This window comes from Vitis riparia, chromosome 5, assembly GCF_004353265.1.
Source record: "Vitis riparia cultivar Riparia Gloire de Montpellier isolate 1030 chromosome 5, EGFV_Vit.rip_1.0, whole genome shotgun sequence".
Lineage (NCBI taxonomy): Eukaryota > Viridiplantae > Streptophyta > Magnoliopsida > Vitales > Vitaceae > Vitis > Vitis riparia.
In genome coordinates, this window is record NC_048435.1 from 967,896 (window position 1) to 981,259 (window position 13,364).

General features: G+C 32.7%; 1 protein-coding gene across 1 annotated transcript; it reads right to left on the bottom strand.

The window, feature by feature from the left end:
- Window positions 1-1,005: 1,005 nt before the first annotated feature.
- On the bottom strand, window positions 1,006-9,735 carry LOC117914863 (dihydrolipoyl dehydrogenase 2, chloroplastic-like). The gene is made up of 15 exons (XM_034830369.1): window positions 9,231-9,735; window positions 7,871-8,017; window positions 7,045-7,179; window positions 6,734-6,851; window positions 5,968-6,092; window positions 4,870-4,995; window positions 4,704-4,784; window positions 3,915-3,977; window positions 3,741-3,815; window positions 3,584-3,662; window positions 3,393-3,493; window positions 3,121-3,234; window positions 2,220-2,333; window positions 1,722-1,793; window positions 1,006-1,369 (listed from the first exon to the last, which is right to left on the bottom strand). Exons 1-15 carry the CDS (start codon window positions 9,546-9,548, stop codon window positions 1,322-1,324), a joined length of 1,716 nt encoding a protein of 571 aa, XP_034686260.1. The 5' UTR covers window positions 9,549-9,735; the 3' UTR covers window positions 1,006-1,321.
- Between the last annotated feature and the right edge of the window lie 3,629 nt (window positions 9,736-13,364).

A 13,364-nucleotide genomic window follows, 5' to 3' on the forward strand; every position in this document is an offset into this window, starting at 1 on the left:
ACCCATTGCTGTGGTTGTCATTGGGTTACCTCCAGTAGAGTCATGTGGAATCATATCTGTTTGAACTCATTTTTTACCAAACTTTGAAATACTAATAGTCTGATTGGTAACTGTCTTCCAGACTTGAAAATATGTTTGGTAATTTTTTCCGACTGAAAATGGTTTTTTCAGAACTAATTATGAAAATGTAATGCTTAATATAATATACTAAAATTGCTTTAACACAGAAAAATTGGCTGATGGGGTGATAATGTTTAAAGAAAATATGTTGAAAATATTTCAAGTTTTTAAGTAAATTTTTGTTATGCAAAATATCAATAAATAGTTTTTGAAAATTATTATTAAAAACTATTAAAATAAATTGTTCCCAATCAGGTGCTAACGTTTTAACATTTTTGGTAAAAACTATTCATCGAATACCCAATCTTCTTCATTGGTGAAAATTACTGTTGCTTAAATAATATCTTTAGCTTATCAAAGAGATGAATGGCAGGATTTGGGTGAAAACAGTAGTTGATAATGTTGCTGTTGTATTAGCAAGCTCAGGGCCTCTGAGGCCGGGCTAATCTCTCTTGCATGCACCCCGGAACGGATGTGGGTGGAGCTGAAATATCTAATATGTATCTCGGAAACATGTAGAGCTCTGTTGGACTACGACACTAGTCTAGTTTTCTTGGAAGCTCTGGTTACGGGGAGAAGATTTGGGTGCGGTCGGCCAACAAAGCAAATCCCCAGTTAATACCATCAGAAGCAAGGTACCATCAGTATTGACGATTGGGTACCAAGGCCTCAAGCTTCAACTTTAGCTTAGTAGTCACAATCTCGCTACGTAGTCCATGTTCGAATATTTCCTAATGGACATTATTTGGTTGTAATTAAGTCATCCTCTCTCAGCGATGGAGAGCCAACCTCCAGAATGTTGAAGTAGCTGTGGGATCAGCCAGAAGAGCCCCAAGTGTAGCCCTTTAAAATAATAATTAATAATAACAAAAATAATAAGGCCTCTTACACGTAAAAATATTTTTCAAAATTATTTGGGGAATAAACGTTTTATAAATAAAAATGGAGCATTAACTCAAGTATCTGTAGGAGGCATTGGAAAACAGACTCAACAAAACAAAGATGCTAAGTAATAAAGAAAACCTTCGGGCCCAACAGTCCTGGAGAAAAACTCAAGTCCATTGGAATTTTGTTTCTTCTTCTAAGTGTTGATGGATATTGATGTTCTCTCCTCTTGCAAAGAGATGCACGGTTTCTTGAAACTCGCTAATAGAATCAAATTTCTTCAAAATTTTATACCCAGAGAGTTGAGAAGAGAAGCTTAAACTGTAACTGGTTCACCTACGGGACTAGGAACATGAGCATGAACCTGCACCAGAAAATAAAAAGATTAGAAAGCAGGTAACTTTTGTCCTTTACAAATGAATTTTAGTATCTTTGCTTAAGAAACAAATGCTGTGCAAGGCATAGGAAATTAATTCTTTTTCATGTAACATCATAAGGGAAAACCATGGTTAGGATATGACATGGTTGATAGGGGCATCATTAAAATGTACAAAGCCCACCATTTACAAGATGTGGATGATCCTATACCAGGCCTATTACAACTCGGATGTTCTCCAAGTCTTGCTTCTCATTGCTTTTACATTTAGCATGGAGAAACAAGGAGATTACTGCAGCCACACTCAATCGGTTGTTAGCAGTAAATATTGTAAGTTTACCTTAGCTGATTTAAAGAGTTCATCCAGCACTTCTGACAAGGTTGGATGCGCATGAACAGCAAATTTTATGTCCTGTAAGGTGTCCAAAAAAGAAATGTCAAAATACTCATCATAACAAGCTACCGGTTCCACCCTCACTTTCAAGAAGAAACCAAGAGATGATTGAGTTTGACATCACATTCTCAATAGATTAACCACTTCTAAGGTTGGACTGAGCAGACTATCGAACAAATTGTGTCTGACAAGGGGGATAGCAGATTGCAGGATGTAGACAATAAGTTCAAAGAATTTATTAATTCTAGCAATTGCTATATATTAGATCTAGCAGTCCAAGTATCTAGACATGTTAAGAACTCGTTTGGTAGTGATTCTAGGAAACGCTTTTAATATTTCTAATACTTGAAAATTTTTATCATTCAAGTGTTAGAATTGCTAAAAACGTTTTCTAGAATCACTCCCAAATGCACTCTAAATTTTGCTTTGCACAGAAAAACATACCTGAATACGTGTGCCTAGTGCTATAGCATTGGATGCTTCATGGATAAGGTCTGCAGCATGCAACCCAAAGATGTGCACTCCAAGAATCTCTCCATTGTCAGGTCTGTATATCAACTGGATGAAAATAGACAGAAGAATTGGCAAATGGCAGAAGTAGAAAGACTAAGAGCTCATTTGGGAGTAATTTTAAAATGGGCTAAAAGCACTTTCTAATGCTTGGAAGCATTTTCTTACAAAAATTCGATTTTTAGTAATGCAATACATTACAAAAAACACTATCAAAGTATTTTCATTTTTAGTTTATATCCAAATACTTAGCAATTCTCTTTAAAAGTGTTTCCAATGGAAGCTTCACAGATAAAAGCATTTTAACTAGAATAACTCCCAGACAGACTCTAAATTGAGACGATTACAATAAAGGTTGAAGAATCAGATTGCTTTTACATGGATGAGAATGCAAAAATGATATATACCCGATTACAACAATAAAAAAAGAGTAAACAGAAACTAACAGAGAACTTTGCACTTGGTTAGACTTTTTATTTTACATAAAACATTTTTTAAGGAAGCCAAAGACAGGAAAGTTCAATAGCATGAACTTCTCTTTGTGATGATAACCAACCATAGCAAGAGAAGAAGAGGAAGATGAACAGGAAAATGAGCAAAACAAAACACAAAGAAGCTCCATGAATGTGCTACATATAAGCTACATGAAATTATTTATTAAGAGCTGATGATACAGAAAGGTGAATTCTAATATAATGGCGACAGTGATGTTGGGAGAGGACTGGGATTTCCATAACATTTCAGATAACATCTCATAAAGAAAATCAATTATTACCATTCAGATTATGCGGAGTCAACACGGAAGTGTTGGAAGAGAAGGGTTAAGAAATATTACCTTAGCAAGTCCCTCTCCTTCATTTTCTGCTAGGGCCTTTGTGTTAGCCTTAAAGCTTGTCTTTGCAACACTTACTTCAAATCCCTCCTTTTCAGCTTTCTCCCTTGCTTGAGGCTGTGAATTTTTATATTCAGTTAAAAACAGAGTTTAGAGAACCCACAGAGTAGAACTAGCTGCCAGAGCATCAATTTGCATGCAGGAAACAAACCTATTCCACCAAGAACTAATCTCATATTAACATTGTGGCATATAATTGGATGATTTAAATTTACCTCAGTCAATCCAACCATACTGATTTCTGGATGAGTGAAACAAGCTGCTGGGATGCTCAAATGATTGAGCACATGATCCTTTCCGGTAACTTGCTCAACAACTGCATCACAAGAGCCAAGCAAAAAATGAAGATGGTTTAAGTAGCATTTTTAAAGGTAAAACAGCAAAATATGAGGTAGTTACCACTAACCTGAAATTCCTTGTGCACTTGCTGCATGAGCAAGCATCATTTTACCATTTGCATCACCTATGCAATACAAGTGAGGAACCTAATAAAAAAAGTTCCATGTCAGTAACAATCGGCTAAGCCACACAAAAAGTGTGCTTGTAAGAGAATTATAACAGACCAGATTTCCATCAGCATCAATTACTCGCATACGCTCATCAACAGGAATAAAACCACGTTGTGTTACTACACTGATCTGTAGGAAAACAATTCCACATCCAAAAATCCTTTTGTTAATGAAGATCTCTATATTTTGTCAAATATATTAATTAAATTGATATACTAGAAGACATACATTCTCCAAGCCAAGACCATTTGTGAATGGAGCCCTTCCAGTTGCAATTAATGCTGCATCTACCTATAAGGAAACAAAGTTGATGTGAATACCATGACAGGACAAACTACTATTCAAAAAAGAAAATAAAGAAGAACCTCCTTGATCACATGCAAAGACTTCACAGAGGCGCAAAGGTATGGATCCAGAAAACTAACTTCAATCATACTAGAAAGGCAAAAGCTTAATGTGAAAGTTTCATCAACTTCTCCCAGAGGCATCCCTGAGTGCATTTGAAAACTTAGAAAACTAACTTCAATCACGGTAGAAAGGCAAGAATCCAATGTGAAAGTTTGAATCATTTTAAGGCATCCTGAATACATTCTGAAAGTTAGCACATGTCTTAAACTTAGAGTAGCTCAATTCGATCATTCATTGACTTGTAGAAAGAATGGAAGCTATGAAATGGTTGGAAATTTACCTTTTTGATGGCTGAAATATGTTAAAAGTAAAACACAGATTTCTTTCAACTAGTTCACAATGTAGAGTATGCATTCGTGTTTTTCAGAGAATACAACTTTTCAAATAAGTGTATAAGACCTTTTTATCCTTCCAATCTTTTAAAGTTTGAAAAAGTAGACATGAATTCGTTGGTATTAAACATTAAAGAAGCACTTAGACCTATTTGTTCTCTCTGTTGTTGCTATCTAAAGCAAAGATCAAGCTAGAACTTGAAAGTAAAGATGTATAAATGTTTCTCGACCCAAGATTTCACCGATTTCACACAACAAAATTGCCAACAAAAATTACCTCCAATGCATCTTTTGGTTCCTTCGTTTTAGCATCAATAAGCTCAATCCTGACTGGTTTTCCATCCTTGGCTGGAGTGATCTATGAAAAAAAACACCAGCAAGGACAAATAAGCCACTGAGAAATCCCCATCCAGGAAAAATACAAAAATAAACAAAAAAACTACCTTAGATGCAAATACTCCAGTGTGATAGTCAATTTTCCGTGGATTTATTAGAACTCTTTGGGCCAACTTCCCAATCTCAGGATCAAATCCAGGCATAAGCTGATCAAGAGCTTCAATAAAAGTTACCTGTGGAATATCATTATGGTCAACTTGATTTACATTAAAATGAAATTCTAAGTGTAAGTTGTTCCAATATGAGAAAAGAGAACAAAGATGACAATAACTACTTGCACTGATCAACAGAGGATACTAGAAGAAAATACAGCTTAAAGTTGTCTTTCCCCAGGGAAAAGGACATAAAGAATAAAACTCAAGAAACAGTATCAAATGGACAACATGTATGTATTCGTAAGTAGATTTAATACGAGAAAGACAAACAGATCCTGTACAGCTACTAGTAGGAATAGCAGAGATGGTACAATGGAACTTCAACTGTAATTTCTCCTAAAACTAAAAAGCAGCATAGCTAGTCAAGGTTTGTATGGTTTACACAATAACCTGTTTTATTTATGTAATGTGTACCAGAAAAAGGAACTGCCTTTGTTTATTTTACGACTTTTCTATACACTTGGATTTTATGTATGGCAAATAGAGCATTGGAATATACATAATATTTCTTATAACCACTCCTTGGAAAAGTTCAGCTAAATATAAGCCTGAAACCATGATTTTATGTTATTTTTCATCTTTTCCAAAAGGGAAAAACCATCATCAGCCAATGCTAATATACGTATACCTTCTAAAGAAAACATGAGCAAGCAAAAATATTGAGACCAAAGCACAACAATCACTAATTTTTCAAGTGCTGATGTTCTGGTAGAACCATGGAGACTGGAGAGATAATCCTTGCAATAGGTAAGTCGTAAAATCATGGATGAAAAAATGATATGCAAGTCATATGAATCAACCATAAAATAATGCAATCACATAACTATACGATAACAGGATGAGGCACACGATATAAGAGGGAAAAGCAGGGGAAGGAGCATTTGTCCTTTGATTTTAGCACCAGATCTAAGCTGTAACTCACTATTGATTGAAATTTCTCATTTATATAAATTTAAACTGTAATCGCAATGACTATAAAGAAGATGCTACCTCACTTCCAAGTGCTGTATACACATCACTGAATTCAAGACCAATATAACCACTTCCAACAATGGCTATCCAATCAGGAACAGACTCCAGTTTGAGCGCATGATCGCTGGTAATAACAGTCTTCCCTGCAAGTCATTATCTGGTGATTAGAAATCTTTGAACACAAAAACCAAAAGATTGACAAATTCATATTATAGATTTTGCAGATAACTGGAATACAAGGAATTTCACCCATTACATGTGTGATAAATCATGCCTGGAAACTCATACACATAAACAAGTTTTCCCCACATTTTATGGTCCACAGGGCTGCTCATTAACTCGTTAAACTTAGATATCCAGATTATCTTCTATTGCATGAGTTAATAGTTCTCATCCAAATCTGAATTTGGAGATTGAATCAGGAATAACTTAGCCGATATTTCTATATTTTATTCAAAGTCTTTATTCAAAGACATGTGCAACCACATACTTAGCTCTCCCAAAATGCTATGTAGGACTACAGTCCCAGTTTCCTGTACCAGGTCATTCTTTTGAACACCTGCATCTGTTCTTGTATATAGCTATAAACTATTTCCTAATGCGAACTGTCCCATCATACAGAATGCATTTCCAATAAGAATAGGAAACAGGAAGCAGATTTCAAGAGATGTTGCACTGCATCTCATAAAGTAAGTGTGCCTCTAGCATGAAAAATTCATTTGATTACAGAACTTTGTTAAATTTCATAATGGTAAAATGGGGATGAGCAGGAAAGGATGCTTACCATCAACTTCAATCCCTTTTGGGACAAAAGGAACAGAACCAGTAGCAATGATTATATTTTTTGCAGTTATTACATTCTCAGAGAAGCCAACCTTTCCATATTTCACCTTTTGAGGGCCCTGAATAAATTCATAAATGAAATTATTGATAATAAATATCATTAGGACTTTTGTAACCATGAGATTGGTTATTAAAGCATAGGACAGGCTCAAGTAAACCATCCATTTTTCCATGAAGTTCAAAACTGTCATAAACCAGGCTTTAATTTGAATTGCTTGAAAGATCTTGTCTTTGTCAGCATGGACAACTTACCAAAATTGTTCCAACGCCTGTTAATATGTCCACACCCAATGCTTTCATTGAATTAGTCAAATTATTACGAATTTTAGAAGCAAGGTTATTGGCATGGTCAGCCACTCCTTGTCTGTCATACCCTGCAGCTGAAACCTGAGTTTCAAGAGATCAGAACAATGAGTCAAATGGGGTTGGAATATTGATAGCATGCAAAGGGGGAAATTCTGAAAAAGGTTGCATCAAGTTATAAGCAGTGCAGCCCAACTAAAAGGGTTGATCTGCAAATAAAATAACACAAGAGTAGAAAATTTTACGAATAAATAGAAGGCTGAAAAACATGCTTGCTAGCTAAGTTAGATCAAACTTGAATACTTTGTTTGCACTATAAACACATCTCAGCCACACAGAGAAACCAATGATGTGACCTTGCAAGGAAGCATTACCAGAGAAATACTAAAGAGAACCATCAAAATATTTTGAATTTGGAATCTTTGGATACTTTCTAATAATCATGCACTGCTACAGGATGCTATATAAGCACTTCAATATTGTAGTGTCAAACATATATTTTAAAATTTTTGTTACTATGTACATGGTATATAGCAATCCCAATCAGGGCAGCTACCATTCTATTTAAAACATCGATTCTGCTACTGCATTTAAGACATGAAGACATGAAGGCATCGAGTATTAATTATCAGTGCTAGGCACACCCATTGCTGCATAAAGACAAACTTGCAGCACTCAGTATAAAACAATAGCACAATGATGTTATATTTCGGAATTTGTTGTCTGTGTTAAGTTTATGCTTCAAAAACTTGATGAACTGTGATTATTCTATTACCTGCAAACCCAAAGCCTTCAAGTGATGCTCACTCTGAAGTTCCCGCATTCGACCACTTACAGCCAGAAGAGCTTTAGAAGGAACACAACCTCTGTTTACACATGTTCCACCCACCACATCTCCCTCGATGATGGCAGTTTTCAGACCCTGTCAATAATTATTTTTAAAATTATTCCACCCTTAATGACTTGAATATCAATAAACACACACGCACACGCACACACACAACTAATTAACTTTTTACATATACCCTACTCACATGGAGGCCAGTACGTAAACAATGCATGATACCGAACAAGGGCCCATCCAGGGAATTTAGAGACACCGAAAAGGGGGGAAATTGAATGGTTAAAAAAAAAATGGGAAAGAAAGAAAGAAAGAAAGCATTCATTCAAAAGATTAATCACTGAGTCAAAATACAATTTTGTAATGACATCATTAGAGAGGAATCAACTGAGTACTAATACTCATAGCCTGAAAATACCTATTTCCAGATCCATGGATAATAGAACAGCTTTAATGTGTTTATTGAGTTGCTACATGAATCAGTTATATCAACTTTAATCTGTTTATTGGTGTTAATGAGTTTATATCAGCACCAATCTGAGGGACAAGAACAAGTAAGCATTTTAACTAAAATCACTTAGACCATCTGCTAATAAGCATGCAGAAATAATGCTCAAAGCAGCATAATTGATGGATGAAGTTTAATTTCACCTAAACCAAAACACAGAAATCTCCAAGCCAGCTAGAAATAATTTATACTGAGGTTAACTTCCCTTGGAAGTGAACAAACATTGAGTTAAAAAATATAAATAGGGAATTACAATCAAAAGCAAATACACTCAGTTGAAAACCAACTACTGAACAAGAATGGTTTAAATCACTGATTGAACACAAACTAACGAAAGAATCTTCAAATTCACCTAAATCAATGATTGATTATGAAACTAACAACAAATTTTCCATTTGAATAACCTTTTCACAGCTAACAATCTACTTAATCAATGATTGAATATGAGCTAAAAAAAGTTCTGATTCAAATGCGTTTTCAGAAAAAATAAATAAATAAATCAGCAGAATCAATGATTGAGAATGAACTAGCGACAAAATTGACATTCAGATGACGTTTTCACAGCTAAACTCAGTTAAGCCAATAGAAAAATCAATGAATGAGTTAAACTGACATTAAAACTCTCATTCAAATGACGTTAGCATGCCTAATTCAGATGAATCAATGATTGACTTAAACTAACAACAAAATTGTTTCCAAACCACGCCTCCATAACTGATTGCAGCTAAATTGAAGTTTACTGAATCGATTTAATTAAATAAATAAATAAATAAAAATAGGCTGCACCTTCTCGACGGCATGCAGAGCAGCTCCATGGCCACCAACGCCAGCTCCGATAATAACCAAATCGTAGTCGAACGCCTTCGGAGCACTTCCATTGTCTGATACCGAAGCTGAAACCTTCTTGGAGCGTCCTCGACTGGAGACGATGACTCGACAAGAATCATTTCGTTTCGGAGAAGAAAACCCTAAGGCTTCTCTTCTGAGGCCACAGAAGCGGAGATTGAGAGGACTAGGCGGAGCGGCGCATGAGAGCTCGGAGGAGTGGCCTGATCTGGGAATGGCTGTGGAGGAGGAGAAGGAGAGAGAGAGCGAAGAGTGCATTGTGGATTGAAGATAGAGAGAAATGAGATACAGAGACGCCGGGTGAAAGAGATCTGAGGAGATTTGAAGTTGCCTTCGAGTATTTGGTTTTGGAGTTATGAGGAGGTTGGGGGTGGAGGCTTTGATGAGTGCGGGCGGAGATATCAAAGTGTGGGCGGATAAACCACCTTACTGACTCCTTTCACGTTTCGCTTTCTTGTTAGGGTCGAGTTTGGACTGGGTGTTGGATGAGACTTGAAGAGCCCACGCGCCTACAAAGGGTGACGATGGGCAATCCTCGTAGTGTGGAGGCCCGTTTCGATTGTCTCATGGACCTGTTAGCTAATGTTAAGTTGTAAAGAAAAAGAAAATTAATAAAAAGGAGAGAGTAAAAAAACAATGATATATATATTCTAAAATATTATATTTCAAATGATCAAAGTACTATTATCTTATAGGTAGTAATATGATAATTATATTTGATTTATAATAAAAATAAAATAATAAACATGTTTATGATTCAATATTTGAAATTTATAACTAAAATTATTATATTATATTCTCAAATATAAAAACAATATAAAATGATTTATATATAAATATTAAATAATACATATATTAGTATTATTTTATATATATTTGTTTAGTTTTTTATGATCTATAAATTTAATTTTTTTAATCAAAATTATTTGTTTTTACAAAATGAGTAATATAGAAAATAAAAAAAATAAAAAATATATATAATAAAACATATTTGTGATATCTCATATCAATAAATAAAATAAAAAAAGTTTATAGTATCATATATATATATATATATATATATATATATATATATATATATATATATAATGGGCTCTTCTCGTTTTTATAAACACATATTAAAGTTATGAATACATATTAAACTTAATACAAATAATATGTACATGGGATAAGAGTATCTTGTTATATAATAGAATCAAAGTCAATTATTGAATTCAGTATGATGCTGAGTTTAAACGTTGTGAAAATTTATCAGGCCTAAAAGATATACTATTTACATGGAAGATACCATAAAGGGTGGTTCGGTTGAATGGTTTTATAATCCCATGGGATGGAATACTTTGAAACAATATCCATATAAAAATAATTAAGTCGTTACATAATATTATTAGAAACAATACTTAACCCTAGCGCAACTCCACAAGAGGCATCACGTAAGACACAATGAGAACATTGTGTCCATCCACATGGGGTGATCGTGACACTACATAAGTAATAAACTATTCGTAATTATGTAAATACATTTTAAATAAGTAAAAACCCATAATAATCAATATATGCATGAAAATGATCATATAATTATAAATAATATCATAGTCATACAACAATTTATGGAAGATAAAACAATAGGTACTCATGCCTATAAAATGAAGGTATATCAATAAGGTTAGGAAATTCGAGCAACGAAGAAAAGTGTCACAATTTTTAATTTTTTTAACTTACTTATAATTTTATGTTTATATTTTGTTTTATAGGGAGTTTTCCCATTACTATAAATAAAGTGTTTTACAAAAAAATAAAAAAATAGGTCTATCCCTATATAGAATATTTGGGAACCGACTAAAAACGTAGGTAGATATTTTGATTAAAATGATTAACATTATTAGGTATAATTGAGACATTTGGGATTTAAGAGTTTTTTAATGGTTATAATTATTAAATTTAAGTGTAATGAATTAATTTTCTTTTGTTAAATCTTGTATTTTCTCTTGTTTTTTTTTTTTTTGCTCATTTATTTAAATAAAAAATAGAGTGTTTACAATATTAAGGCAAAATGAACTATCCACATGCGAGTGCATCTAAACAAAGGTACGAATGTACAATGAGAGGCACCATCTAGACACACTCCACCTATTACATTACCACCATAAAGCCCTACCACATCATATTATAATAAATATGAATTGATCACCATGATCATTATCTTAACAAAAGGTTCCTTGCCAGCTCTCATCGGTATAGGAATGAAGCATAATAAGCATGTAATGGACTTTTTGCAAGACTTAAGAATCTTGCCTCGAGAAAATATATATATATATATAAAAGAAGTCAATGTTGCATGCAAAGCGAACAATCACTCCATGTGTTTGAGAGAGGTTGATTTTAGTATTATAAAAATTGTTACGACCAACATTTTATTTGATCATCTTTCTTTGAACTTTAAATATTATTTTAGTCATTAATAAATTTATCTGAATAAAAAAAAGTATTTAACCAACCAAAAATAAATACACTCAATGACCACTTTAGTACAATACATGCAATTCATCTCAATGTTCGCTTATTCAATCCACTCGCAATAACTAGACAGACTAGACTACGGGTAGTTGTAAAATCAGTCATCTTATAAAGTGCACAACCGGTAGGGCCCATAAGAAATCATACCTGGCCATAAAAAGTAGAATCCCCACCCCCATTTGATTTTATTATAAAGAATTGAAAAAAAAAAATACAATTCAAATTAATTAAAATTAATGCATTTTTTAATTATTTAATATCTACCTATGAAAAAAATATATAAATAAAATAAGATTAAAATAATATACATAAAAATAATTTATTCAAATTAAATTTATTTTTATTTTTATTTTCTTATCATTTTCCTTTTTATTTTATTTCTCCAATATTTTCCTTCTAATAATTATTTAAAAAACAAGTTGTTTTTTATAACAAATTTAAGCAATTTAAAGTTTTTTTTTTTGGACAATTATTGAAAATATAAAAAATAATATAAGTGTTTTTAATAATAATAAAAATATGAAAAATACTTTAAAACTTTTTATACTATGTATAAAATCTACCGTACTTCATAAAAATTAAATTAAGAAAATTATTTATTTTTCATATCTAAGATCCCAAATTCTTGAAATAATATAAAGAATTATTTCCAATAAGTCTTCTCAAAATATGTTCCATATGTTTTGTTTTCAGTGAAATTGAAGCTGAATCATCATAAATGTCACCACCCATGGGACTGTTTTCGTCTTTGTCCGCCTTGGCTTCAGCATCATTGACATGCTCTTTTGGCTTCCTCGCTGTGTTCTTTTTCCAAGAAATGATGGTTGGTAAACAAAATTCCGGAGAAGGAACTTTCTGAGCTTTACATCAGGCACGGACTCGGTCTTGGTGGTTACAAATAAGGCCATTGAGTCGGTGGCCGTATCTGCCTTTTCTTGCATTGATAATGGCCACTGATTCTGGGTGTTTTATTTTATGTCGCTGCATGTATTTACACAAATGTATATAAGTTATAATTATGTCATGTGTTGGAATTATGAATTTTAGGAAAAAAGAAAAAAAATATTAGATAGTACATTAACCTCGAACCTTAGGTTATGTTGGTTCCCGCAAATGCAAGGAACAGAAATTAGAAAAGAAAAGCAGGAAATTTTGAAAAAATGAAAAAAAAATAATATACATATATATCTATATATATTAGTAATTTTGTATATTTTTTCAAATTTTTTTCATATATTTAACTCTTCTATATAAAAATTAACGAATTAAAAAGTATTTAAAATTTTTAATAATTTTAATTATATTTGACTTTCTTCTGTATTTTTTTTTTATAAAGAATCAAATATGAAAAAACTATTTTTTTAAGATTCAATAAAAAAAAATGTTCTAAAAAAATAATTTTCTCATATTTCATTTTATTATGAGAAATACGATAGAAAGTCAAATATAATTAAAATTTAAAATTGTTTTATCCTTATATAGGAAAATAAGTGAAATAAATTTGCAAAAACTTATAAAAATAATTTATTGACTTTCAGTTTATTTTTTATTTGTATT

Bases quoted from the DNA above. Each gene is read 5' to 3' on its own strand.
- LOC117914863 (XM_034830369.1), bottom strand. From the start codon at position 9,548: ATGCACTCTTCGCTCTCTCTCTCCTTCTCCTCCTCCACAGCCATTCCC. The intron at 6,852-7,044 runs GTAAGTTGTCCA...GAATTTATTCAG, and splicing joins CAGGCGTTGGAACAATTTTG to GGCCCTCAAAAGGTGAAATA. The intron at 4,996-5,967 runs GTAGCATCTTCT...GATATTCCACAG, and splicing joins ATACAGCACTTGGAAGTGAG to GTAACTTTTATTGAAGCTCT.